General features: G+C 38.6%; 1 protein-coding gene across 1 annotated transcript; it reads right to left on the reverse strand.

Annotated features, from left to right (window-relative positions):
* Positions 1 to 1,149: 1,149 nt before the first annotated feature.
* LOC131196971 (extracellular calcium-sensing receptor-like) lies at positions 1,150 to 12,836 on the reverse strand. Its single transcript, XM_058180500.1, has 5 exons — positions 12,595 to 12,836; positions 10,913 to 11,204; positions 7,898 to 8,737; positions 3,643 to 3,769; positions 1,150 to 2,048 (listed from the first exon to the last, which is right to left on the reverse strand). Exons 1-5 carry the CDS (start codon positions 12,834 to 12,836, stop codon positions 1,150 to 1,152), a joined length of 2,400 nt encoding a protein of 799 aa, XP_058036483.1.
* Positions 12,837 to 13,924: the final 1,088 nt, after the last annotated feature.

The raw sequence follows: 13,924 nt of genomic DNA on the forward strand, positions 1-13,924 counted from the left end.
GGAGAACTCTTCTTGTGAAATATTTCTGGATATGTTCAATTGTATTGATGTCAGAGATATGGTGAGGGTTCCAAACAGGTGAGCTGTATTCTAGAATTGGTCTAGCAAATGTTTTATATGCTCTGGTTAGTAGTGTAGTGTTTTTGGAAAAGAAGAAATCCATTCCTACTCCCACACCATACAAAGGGAGTTCATCCCAAAGGGCCTCTGGTAGCTCAGCAGACTAAGTCTGTCTGTTATTAACACAGCTGCCTGCAATTACTGCAGATTCAAGTCCCACCAGGCCCAAGGTTGACTCAGCCTTCCATCCTTTATAAGGTAGGTAAAATGAGGACCCAGATTGTTGGGGGCAATAAAAGTTGACTTTGTATATAATATACAAATAGGATGAAGACTATTGCGTAACACAGTGTAAGCCGCCCTGAGAAGGGCGGGATATAAATTCAAATTTAAAAAAAAATTGTAAAGCTAAAAGTTTGTAGAGATTGTCAGTCAGGTCACGGTTGCCCCAAAGGTGTTTTTTTCAGGGGGATATTAGACTTTCTTGTTTTTTTGTGTTTTTTTTTTCATTTGAAGACATTTTGAAAAGAAAAAAGAAAGAAAGTCCAGTTGCCTCCTGAAAAAGCACCTTTGGGACAATCGTGACCTGGATGACTGAGAATCTCAACAGACTTATTTGAGTCTGTAGAGTTGTTGTCAGAGGGGGATATAGTTTTTATTTTTATGTTGTGTTTTATTGACAGTAAGCTGCCTAGATTCACTGTAAGCAAGTAGGCGACTATACAAATTTTCTACATAAATAAATAAATAAACTGCAAACATTGGACACGATTTGATTCAATATCTTTAATTTTCTAACACAACAACTGCATCCTCAATGTCTTGCAATCGTGGGGTATTGAAAGAAGGAAGGTGTTTAATTAAAGAATCCTGGAGAATGATTGCAAACGCAGCAGCAGCAGCATTTCTTTCGCACTTGGCAACTGTCATAAATCTTAGCGTTTGGGATAATCTTCCCTCAATCCTCTGTTGTCAGAATTAATGGCTTCTATATGTCTCCTATGGATAGCAAACAATCCTTCTCTCCGTCTCTCTCTCTCTCTCTTTTTTGTCAGCAATTTCTCAAAGCCAGAGCTATCACATGAAGTGCTAATTCCTCTTTATGAGTTGCTCCCTGTGGTTGAGGTCAGGCCGGAAAACAATGATGTAGCATTTTGGGAGGAATATGCATCCCAGTAATGCAGCGCTGGAGGACAAGATGGAGAAGACCTCCACAGCTACCATGGCTTTGCCTTTTGTGCTCAGATAGGCTGGAAAGAAGGAGATCCACACGCTGCAAAAGGCCAACATGCTGAAGGTGATGAACTTGGCTTCGTTAAAGCTGTCAGGTAATTTACGGGCAAGGAAAGCCACAGTAAAGCTGGCAATGGCCAAGATACCCATGTAGCCCAAGACACAGTAGAAGAAGAAAGCTGATCCCTCATTGCATTGTAAAATCATTTCTTGGAGCTCTGAGTGCATGTCCAACTCAGGGAATGGGGGAGATGTTGATAACCAAAGAATACAAATATATACTTGGACAAGAGAACAAGAAAGAACTGCAGAAAAGGCCAAACTTTTCCCGACCCACTTCCTCATCTGAGATCCTGGTTTAGCAGCCATGAAAGCCACAACCACAGTGATAGTTTTGGCCAATACACTAGAAATGGCCACTGAGAAGGTGATGCCAAAAGTTGATTGTCGGAGAAGGCAGGTCACTTTGCCAGGTTGGCTGAGGAAGAGCAAAGAGAAGAGAAAACAGAGCTGGAGAGAGACAAGGAGGGTGTAGGTGAGGGACCAGTTGTTGGCTTTGACAATGGGAGTATCCCTGTGCTTAATAAAAGTTCCAAGAACCCAAGATGTCAAGAAGAAGAGACAAAGAGCTGCTGAGGATAAACCAATTCCTAAGGTTTCTTTAAAAGTTAAAAAGACCAGAAGTTTCAGGATACATCCTTTCTTTTCTTTATTTGGATAATGATCTTCTGCACATTGAAAACAGTCATCCATATCTGAAAGAAAAGTCAAGGCATGTTTTTATACACTCCATATTTTTTGAAAATAATATTCTTTATGGGTACCAACTTTTATCCCTTTCAGGTTTTTTTTTCTATTGGCTACCAGTTGGATTATGTTCCTATGGAAATGTAGTTTTTCCATTGTAGTATCTGCTGTGAGCAGCCTAAAAGAAGTACAATGGGAAGGGTGATTATTCAATAAAATGCAGTCCTGTCTAATAAATTTTCAAAATTATTAAAAATTTAGTCCATTTTGACATTTCTCATTTTTCCAAAACACAGAGAATAAATCTATAGGGGTGGATATAAGACAGAGGTAGTCAACCTTTTTATACCTATTGCCCACTTTTGTATTTCTGTTAGTAGTAAAATTTTCTAACCGCCCACTGGTTCCACAGTAATGCGCTGTGTATCGTCGTCTGCGCATGCCTCTCGCACATCATGGATTGGGTTTGGGGAGGGCACCGGCTACCAGCTCTGTTTATCTGTTACAGCTGGGTGGTGTGGGGGGAGATGCATGAGCTATTCTGGGACGAGGCTCTTTTGTTTGCAGTCGCACTATAGCGCCATTTAGTTTCACTTACGTAACGTGAACTAAACTTATGCATGAGCGATACAAATAGTATATTTTCAGAAATTTAAATTGTCACGGGGAATTTTATGAAAACCTAATGAAAATGTTTTTTTTTTATCTTCTTCTTTTTTTTTTTTACAATCATATCCAACAGCTCATCTAATGTACAGTTATATACAATTAGTCGGGCTTGCCCAGTCACCACCCCCCTTTTAACTCTCTTCCCTCTTCTACCTTCTTCTACTTTCCAGACCTTCCTCTCCTTCTCTTATCTACATCCTCTCCTCCTTCCACCCTACACCTTCCTTCTCCCTCTTCTACCCCTCTTCCTTCCTCTTCTCCCTCTTCTACCCCTCTTCTCCTCTTTCCTACCTCTACTCCTCTTTTCTCCCTCCCCACCATTCTAAAATGGTAATTGGGCAGACCCGACCCTACATTAATTATATTTATACATCTTCAATAATCCCTGTACATTAACCATCACTCCATCACTCCATCACTCCATCCTCTACCCTCAACCCCCCCAATTCCCTTCCCTCTTACCCCCAGCCCCCACCCCACCCCGACTTCCCAGAAAAAAATGCAGGGTATCAAAACTAACAATCATAATCCAAAATAAATCCTAAATTATAATCTCTAGTCACTCCACACATAATCACACTCTCAATTCCCCTCTCCTTCAGAAATATATCTAATACAAAATATTTCCTAAATTTACTCAAATGAAAATGTTTTTAAATAATGCTATGAATTTTTTTTAAAGTCAATTAAATTTAAAAAAAGGAAAATGCTTCAGTATCGGACAAAACCCCTACCGCCCACCATGAAAGCTGGAACTCCCACTAGTGGGCGGTAGGGACCAGGTTGACTACCACCGATATAAGAGCTCAGCTCTCATGGGCATTGTGATTCACAGGTATAGAAATGAATATTTTCACCTTGAGGAAAACTATTTGCTACAGTAGTGTGTTACAATTTGCTTCCATTGAGGACTTGCTGGAATGTCTAACCTACCCTTTTCATTTGAAATCTTCCCTTCTGGACACGGAACACAGTTGTAGCAACAGAATTTCTTTCCTTCCAAGCCTTTCTTCCAGGATCCAGGGGAGCAATGGTCATTACACAGAGAAATTGGAAGAACCTGGTGATAAACATAACAGGTTTTTGCAAAGAGGATTTTTTTAAGCAGTTTGTATTGTTCTCCTTTTTGGTGGAAGGAAGAATATTTGAATTCTCAAAGGGTTAGTCCATGTGTATTTATCAGGTAGAAGTTTCCCTGTCCAGTCGTGTCTGACTCTAGGGCATGGAGCTCAAAGTGTTTCTTGGCCAAGGGAGACAGCATTGTCTGAAGATATTTTCCATAGTAATGTGGCCAGCATGGCTATACGCCAAAGGCACAAGGAATATTGTTACCTTCCCACCAAAATGGTACCTATGACTAGGGGTGAAATGCTCCCGGTTTGGACCGGATTGGCCAATCCGGTAGCAATGGCAGCAGGTGGTTCGGAGAACCGGTACCAAAAATCCCATGCTCATGCCCACCCAATCACCCGCTTGCTGCTTCTTTTAAAAAATGCTTTTAAATGGTAAACAAAAAGGCTCTGATGATCACACCTGAGGCGTGCAATTGTCAGAGTCTTTTTTTTCACTTTTAAAAGCATTTTTAACAACCTATTCAGCTGAACAGGCTGTAAAAAATGCTTTTAAAAGGTTAAAAAATGCCTCTGACAATCACAGCTGAGCTGCCTGATCGTCAGAGCCTTTTTTTTTACTTTTAAAAGCATTTTTATAACCTATTCGCCCGAATAGGTTGTAAAAAAAATGCTTTTAAAAGTTAAAAAAAAAAAGATCGCGCACCACAGCTGATCACCCCCCCAGTGTGCTGTTGTACTTACCCCATGCCTCCTTTTGGCATGCAACACACATGTGAATGCATGCCTCGCATTTGGTGCATAGTGCTCCCTGTGCATGCACACATGCAGCACGAATGCGCAGCCAGTGAACTGGTAGTAAACCGGTTCAGATTTCACCACTGCCTATGACTCTATTCATATTTCCATCCTCTTGAATTCCTAGGTGGGAAGGAACTGAGGGAAGAATGGAAGCTCCATCCATTGCATGGTGCTCTCAAACCCTGGTTGTCAGCTTTCCAGCTGTCAAGCTCAGTGTCTTTAACCACTGAGTTGTGACTCCAGCCCCCGAACCTGGCCCCATGCCCGAAAGTGACTCCGAGAGTGAGGGGGAAGAGCGAGTAAGGCTTACCTCGGGAGCACCGATGCCTTTGGCCCGGCTCCAGGAGCCAGAACCAAGCCAGTCAGAGGACGTAATGGGGGCGTCATCCCCTGATTCCTCCCTTCCTCAGGCTGCGCCTTCAGACCCAACTGATAATAATAATAATAATAATAATCAAGCTTGGATTAACCCATGCTTCAGAAGATTAGAGAGGCAGCGTCATCAAAGGGAAGGGTAGGGAAGAAGCCCCACCCCACAGGATATATAAGGAGCTTTGGGACTTCTCTCACTCCACGGGGAGCAAAAGATTAGCTGAACTGTTTCAAAGAGAGCTGAAGTCTTACTCTGTGAGTCATTTGTTTGAACTTTGGCAAGCAGCTGCGATTTCTCTGCCAGGACTGATAAGAGCCATGAAACCACTGGCTGAAGGCCAGCTCGTTACTCCAAAGTGGGGAAGGAGACAGAACACACTGACCCATCACATATTTATACTATCCATTAAAATATTGACATTATAAGGATGTGCAAAGGGCTTGTTTGGAGAATGACAGGGTGAATAAAGAAATATATGTGATTATAATATTATGGGAATAGTATCTTATGATTTCCAATGGAAATTCAACCCAAGTGCGAATACCTCTCTTTTAAATTGTAATGTCATTTTGTCAATTTGATGAAAGCTTGATCATCGACAATATTTGTACAGAAGATGGCATTTCAAAAATCACAAATTAGATTTCTAAAGTGGACTATGTTCGATATTGGATCACAATGGATCAAGGAAGAGTTGATTAAATGAGTCCACACCTGGTTAAAAGCTGGGTGCCACACAATCACATCTTCATCAATGATTAATTCCTTCATGTTGGGAGTATGAGGCTCAATCTTTCCAACTTTAATTCTCTGAAAGGATCTATTTGGAAAAGTGATCAAGTTGGTTATGTCGAAGCCACCTGTTGCTTCCCCTTTCTCATTCAGGAACACTCTGTCCCCAGCTGAATTGTTAAAAGAGATGTCTTGAAGAAACGAATGGAGCTACTTGAAAGAGAATGAAAGAGAGAGATGGGGGAGGGAGGGAGATGGAAGGATAATAATGAAAAAGTGGCCAGTATATTTAACTTTCACTTAGTCATTCTTCCCATTGATCTAACAAATATCAAATAATCTTAGAATATAGATAATCTATATTTCAGAGAAAGACACAGGTCTATTCAAGTATTAATTTAATGTTACTTCCAAGGGGAAAAAAATGAAACAACAGCACTTAACAAAACAAAATCAAATGAGGTACTGACTTTATACAACTTGATTTAGACATGATTTATATTCACTATTAAACAACTAAACAATCAAATTTGGCCCGTATCTAAAGTCATCCTACATTGTTTGCTCTTTGTTACTACAAAGGTATTTGACATCCTGAGACCTGACAATTTTCCTTTAGCCAGATTTTATCATGAGAGAGAGAGAGAGATTGTGAGAATTATATAATTATATATATATATAATATATATATATTATAAGGGCATGAACAAACAAGATGATACCTCCCACCTACCAGCCATTTGGAAACCCGCCCTTATTGACAAACGAGTCCCTAACATGAGGAATGACACCAGACCCACACTCACGAGGGCCACACAGGATGTCACCACCACACATCCACCCAGAAAGCAGACCCAAATCCACACTGATCATGAAGCACGACCAAGGATCAGAAGCCAGACCGCAGCTACAACATTAGCCATTTCAAACCCCTCCAACCCATACATACAGCAGACAGACACCCACTATGAAGATGTAGCACGACCACAAACACGAAGCCAAACAACAGCAATGCAGCTCACCAGCTCAAATCCCCCTGCAACTCAGACTAATCTGAGCACAACCAAGCCCCTACCCAAGCAGGATACACCCCCAGCCAATCAGAGCACAAAAAAAACCCCATCCAATCAGAGCACAGCCAAGCTCCAACCCAATCAGTTCAAACCCTCACTAGCAGTTAAAAAGGAAGAAACAGCTGCAATCACACACTGCTCCCAGAAGCACAAAGCTGAAGCCTGAAGATGACGAATGAGACTTCGTCGAAACGTCGCCAAGACACTTCCAATTTTACGCGGGAGAAAACCTGACTAACCAAAGACCTACATATATATATATATATATATATATATATATATATATATATATATATATATATATCTATATATATATATATATATATATATATATATATATATATATATATATATATATATATATATTCTTTCAAACATAGAGTTGTTTCAAAGGGTTGAGGCCATAGATGAAAAGGACTGACATTTGGTTGATTCCTCTTGAACATTGATAGAGAAAGAATGCTCTGCATCCCAACTCTGAAAGGTTCATGATCCAAGGAGAAGTAGATCAGAGAACTGGTTGAGGATAAGTTTGGATAGCAACAGCACTTAGACTTATATACTACTTTACAGTGCTTTGCAACCACCTCTAAGTGGTTTACAGAGCCACCAACAATCTGGCTCCTCATTTTACCAACCACAGAAGGATGGAAGATGGAGTCAAACCTTGAGCCACTGGGCATCAAACTACCAAACTGCTGGCAACCGGCAGCCAGAACAAGTAGCCTGCAGTACTGCTTTCTAACCACTGCGCCACCATGGCTCTGGTGAAAATCAGAAAACTGTCTACATTTCAGACATTTTCTGGGGTGGGCACAAAAAGAAGAAAGACCACCTTCAGATAAAGTACAATTGAATTTTCCTTGGAACTAGGTTGGATAAATCCACACGATAGGCGAATTCAATGTGGAGGTGAAAAGTAGTTTATACAATGAAAATTGATGCATACAGTAAATCCCATTGACTATATTGAAATTAGTAAAGGCACAGTTTGTGTTTATCCTCTTATTTTATAAAACTAATAGCTTTGTTGCCTCATTGAGTTGTAGCCACAGACCAGGGAAAATAAGTTATATTAGATTGTGGATGATTGTGGATAATCATTGAAATACACAATAGGTTTGGCATGGAAAGATTACCTGCCAAGGAAGCAGATTTAGAAATTTAACCCTTTGAATCTCTCTTGGTTGGGATTTTGATCTCATGCAAGAATGTGCCACTGCATAAACAGCATTGTAGATGCTGTAGCTTTCGCCAGTCATCTGAAATTCAAAAACAGGTGCAGGCAGGTCCTCCAAATTCTCTTCGCCACTGCAAATTTCATTGATCGTGGAAGATAATTCAGTATCTGAAAATGAACAATCGAACAATTGCTCCCAAACATCTTGATGAAATTTGTCTTTGTGGGTTGAAGGTTTGATGACTTGAAGAAATTCTTTAAAGCCCTGAATGTCTCTTGAATGCGCAGAAAAGGAAAGAGCCCCATGGAACATGTGGAGATCCCAATTCCTTTGACCTCCCACTAGGATGAAATCAATCGGATTCATCAGGATCCAAACCTTCCTAAATGATCCACTCTCTTTATTTTCAGGATCACGTAGAAACATGACAGTTCTGAGCCACACCATTGAGAATGTTTCTCCATAGACAAGAAAAACATTTGCTTTCTGATCTAACAGTTTCTCATCAATAATTGAGAATGAATTAGACAATTTTGACACATCTTCCAAGTGGAGATGTTCTGGAATGTTTTGTGTGAAACCTAAACAGATCCCATTCTGTGAAAGCAACGGCTGCAGTTTCTGCAAAAAACGTTCTTCCTTATTTTCAGAAGCGAAGAGTCCAATCCATGTCCATCCAAAATGCAGAAGAAGTTGTATAAGCCCAGGGAACTGATGCTCCTCTTTTGGGACCATGCAATAAAGTGGAAATAACTCAGTAATCTGAAAGTCTTCTTGGGCAAAGGAACCATAAGTCAACTAAATAAATGAAAAAGAGAAATTTGTTATTCATGAAAATCATGGGAGAAATGTGAAGAAGACTGCTTGTTAGAAACTTAATGAAGGTCTTCTGAACATTGAACATTTGTCCAATTCTACATAGATTATGACAATTCTGATGAAAAAGAGAAGCAATTAAAATCCCATGAGGAAATAGTTTCTCATCTGAAATATAACTAGATTACAACCACTCAGTTCCCTAATATAGAGTTCCAGTATGTTCATTTTATTAGAATGAGTTTTATCTGAAAACTTGCTAACTAGCTGAGAGCTATTGTGAGCTCTTCTTAGCCTAAGGAAAACATTCTTAAGAGCTAGACTTACTGGATTACCTTCTTTCCTTATTTGTAGCAGATACAATAAAATACTTATACATGAAAGACTATTCCCATGAGATTCTGAAGGAATAGAAAGGATTAATCATGTCTTCCTTTACTACAATTATTATAGAGATATTCAAAAGAGTTCAGTTACAGGAATTGGATATGTCTAGTCTGATGAAAAGAAGTATTGACAGCAATATTGCAATATTGCAGTAGAAAGCTCTACAAAGAAGAGCTAAATTTACTGGACTACCTTCTTCCCTTATCTGTAGCAGATAAAATAAAATACTTATACATGAAAGACTCTGCCCATGAGATTCTGGGTGAATCATGCCTTCATTTACTACAATTATTTTAGAGATCTCCAAAAGTACCACATAGCCCCAATCCTTCAACAATTTCCAAGCAAATCAGTTGTGTTTTAAATTCGTTATTATTATAAGACCCAGTAGTGAAATCCAAATTTTTTTTACTACCAGTTCTGTGGGTGTGGCTTGGTGGGCGGGGCAGGGGAAGGATACTGCAAAATCTCCATTCCCATCCCATTCCAGGGCAAGGATACTGTAAAATCTCCATTCCCTCCCCACTCCTGGGGGAAGGATATTCCAAAATCTCCATTCCCACCCAACTCTGGGCCAGAGGTGGTACTTGCTGGTTCTCCAAACTATTCAAAATTTCCATTACCGGTTTTCCGAACTGCTCAAAGTTTCCGCTACCAGTTCTTCAGAACCTGCTGGATTTCACCCCTGTTCAGACCCAACCAAGACATACCAAAGAGAGTTGTGGCCTATTATCGGGTGGCTTGGTGGAATCTGGAGCTGAGTTTAGGGCAGCAGTGAAAATGCTGATAGCTTTGATTTCAGGAAGTGGCTGAAATGAGATCTTTCCTAAAACCAGGAGACACAGTAGCAGTGTTCCAATATTTGAGGGGCTCCTACAAAGACAAGGGTGTCAAACTGTCTTCCAAAGCACCAGAAGGCAAGATAAGAAACACTGGATGAAAATTACATCCTATAACATCTTGAGTCTCCAAAGACCTATGCAAGGTCTTTGTGAAAACAATTAACCAAATGGAACAACTTGCCTTCAGAAGTTGTGGTTGCTCCATCACCGGAGGCTTTCAAAAAGAGACTGGACAGTTATTTATATGAAATAGTATAGGATCTCCTACTCAAAGAGGGGGTTGGACTAGAATACCCCCAAGAAACCTTCCCGTTCTATTATTCTATGTTCTATGTTTTGTGTTAAACAGTCTTTTCTATCCTCCTCTTGACATAGCTCCAGATTTCAACACAGATAGTGGTCAAATCATCAGGTTATCCTCTCCAATAAAATAAATTTTGTACTGTAATTTGTGATTTAAATTTAAATTTGCTAATCTATGATTGTAATAAAAATTTAGATTTTCTTGACTGATTATTTTGAGCCAATATATTGAGTTGTGGGAACAATTGCAGAAGGGAGAGAAAAGAGAGCAAAAGTGAAGTCCTGTAGAAAGGCATGGCAAAATACTGACTAACCCTACAGCATCAAACCTTCAATAATTGCTAAGAAAAACAGTGGAGTTTTATACTAAACTACTTTTACTATACGCCAAGCATGATTAAGTAAGAAGAGTTGTAACTTATTGCTGGTTGGCTGTCAAAACACCTGTATTAATAAGATTTTGATTTAATTGGATTACCTTGAGCCAGTCTATTAAGTTGTGGGAAAAACAGATGAGGAGTGATAAAAGTGTATTTAATTGAATTCCTGGAGAAAGGTATAGAAAACAACCAGTATCTACTATCAATTACAAAATAATTTTCTTTCTTACTCCACCCCAAACTACCTGTGGAATTTTGTAGACATTTATAGTCTCTGCCATAAAGGATGATGTATCAGGACCTAACCCTCCAATGACGGCCATGAGATTCTTCTGGCTATCACATTTGTAGTTTGGGACAAATTCCTTGGATTTGAAAAGCAGGTCCAGTGTGGTACAATAGGTCATCCTTGGGTTGTTGTAACTGTCATAGAGGTGGAACCCAAGAGTGACGTTAGGTAAGATCTGGGAGTCCTCATTGATCTCCTTCACAGCAAAGGCCAAGGCGAGGGCATGTTGGTAGAATTTGGTTATTACACTGCAAATAGTTTAAACAAAATTGAAGAAAATAAGTTGACAATTCCTCTGGTGAAACCATTAATATATGAGTAATAACCACTTCTGTCTCTTTTATAAGGGAGAAGATTTGTAAAAACACTCAATAATTTGTATAGTTTCTATTAAAACCATTAATGTAAATCCGAAAGCAGCCAATTAGCATCCTTTCTTGAAGCGGTCGTGCAATCACACCAACCTGTCAAACTACATAAGAATAGCCCTGAAATCACAAAGATTATTCAATTCTTACAGTCTTCCTCTGCCTCCAAAAAATATTATTCCATACAGTTGCAAATCATAAATGACAGTACTACTTTAAAATTTCAAATTATAAAAAACAACTTTCTTCTTAAGAGTTATTCTGTAATTTATCACTTATTTAGAATTATACTCATGTAAGAATTTAAGCGATAACGTTAAGAATTAAGAAGCTAAATTTAAATAAAGGGACTAGATGTCATTTAAATTTTAATGGTATGGAATACAATATATATTAGAGACGTGTAAAAATTATTAATTTGAATGAAGAAGAAGGAAATACATTGTATGGAATATAACGAGGGATGAAATTTGAAATTGTTTTTTTTTTTAATTAATTTTTTTAACATTACGAACAAAAAAAAAAAGAAAATACATTTTCCACCCTTGTGCTATACATTAAAAAAAGGAAGAATCATCCGCATACAAATTTATCTTATAAGATAAATTTGAAATTGTTTTAAACATGTACCTGACCGACAATCTGTTCACAATGATGATTTTTACTATGTTTATAAAAAAATAAAAAATGTGTAAAAAAGAATAATAGTAATTTGTATAGTTTCAACTATCTACAGTGTTTCCATGATTTGCCACAAATAAGTATTGAATAAAGTCATGAATTTTTTCCCCCAAGCTATCACATTCATTTCGATCAGTCTGGCACAAAATAGAATGCAACCAGCAAGTATCCCTCTTTTAATACCTGTAAGTTATGCTAGGAGTGACTGCATAGACTAGATAATTTTAATTATCTTACACTCCCTAAATGTTCTCCAAAAGGCTTCTTGTTAGACTTAATACAGTGAAAAGAAAATGATTATTAATATATGTAAGTTATGCAAGGAGTGAGTGCATAGACTAGATAATTATACTCACTAAATATTCTCCAAAAGACTTCCTGCAGGAAAGGAATGCAGTGAAAAGAATAGTTTCATACATTTTATGAGTAAAATTTTAACACAATGAAAATGATTTGTTTTCCCACAAGTTTGAAGGACAAGTAAGCAAGAGTCTGTTTATATAAAAAAACCATGCATTTATTCTCAAAGAGCTATTAGTCATATAAACAATAAAATTAGAAAATGAATGGAAAGTTAAAAAATCCTTACAGTGGTAAATCATAAGGTATTAGAGAAGGATGTTCTTTAAATTCAATTTCAAAAAAGGAGTGAATTATCTGAGACACCATCCCACCCACAATGAGATCACCAGGCTGGTACCACTCATGGGGAATCGGGAAAGCATCACTCACAGGGCAGCTCAGAGTAACTGCTTTCTGCACCAAGAGCATCAGAAGGGATAAGATCTTCAGGCATTTGTCATAGTGAAAATATTTGTGTCTCCTGTCCATAAGGAAATTTGTATTTCAGTGGTTCATTCAATGATTCAGCCAAGCTTTATATCTGACAATGCACCTAATCAGCAATCCCATCATTTTCTATTTGAGGTTCCTTGTGTGTGCAAATTTGCATACTGACTATCACTAGGATTGAACAGATGTTCTGGAAAAGAAGAAAGGAGGAAGGAAACTTGTAGCAGTGAATCTTGTAGAGCTGTTATTATCACTTTGGACTAAACTCCCCGGGGTTCAAGAGTTACTTTATAATCAAACTGATAATTATTGCTGAATTTAAATACCTTTATGCACAGTCTTGATGTTTTGGCCTAGCTAAAAACAATATGGTGATTCCTGTAGGAGATAATTGTTTTGGGGTTTTTTGAGAGAATAAGGAGTTCAACTGATGGTTCAACTTTGTTTAAATGAGCAAATGCTAATAAAAGTAACTGAAGGGACATTAGCAATTGAAAAGAGTCTTAAGTGTTGAAGCTTGGGGAACCGGAAGCGTTGCGGCGATACTGGCTGGAAAATAGTGAAGCTCCACGAGACAAACCACTGTTGGGGCTGTTCAGACCGAAACCATCTTGGAGGGATGGGAAAGAACGAGAAGCACCTCGGAAGACCAAGAGGAACAGACAAGTTCCTTGAAGGGTCAGAGGCAGCAGGGGTGAGAGCCATTGAAATGACTGCCACAAGCTGGGGCAACCGGACTAAGATTTGTGCAGGAGCAGTGATTGAATGGAGTATTGTTACCTAGTGAGTGACTGGCCAACTCACAGGTAAGAAGAAAAACTCTCTAAAGTTTAAATGGGGTCCCAACCTGAAATAAGCAGCTAATTGGCACTTGGGAATTCAAAGTGAAGGGGAAAAAACAAAGATAAACTTTAAAATTAAAGCCCTAAAAGGAAAATCTTCTACCTGGATTTAAAATTGGATTTGGAAGGAATTAAAAACAATATAAGAAAAAGAAAACTGAGGGAAAGCATTCTTTAACAACAAAAGGAATTAATAGAAGAAGAGAAAATACCGTCTTTGTGGATCTACAATTGATATTTTGTTGCCTGGGGATTTGTGGATTGGAGAGAGACATCTGCTGGTGG

Source organism: Ahaetulla prasina, chromosome 4 (genome assembly GCF_028640845.1).
Source record: "Ahaetulla prasina isolate Xishuangbanna chromosome 4, ASM2864084v1, whole genome shotgun sequence".
Taxonomy (NCBI): Eukaryota; Metazoa; Chordata; class Lepidosauria; order Squamata; family Colubridae; genus Ahaetulla; species Ahaetulla prasina.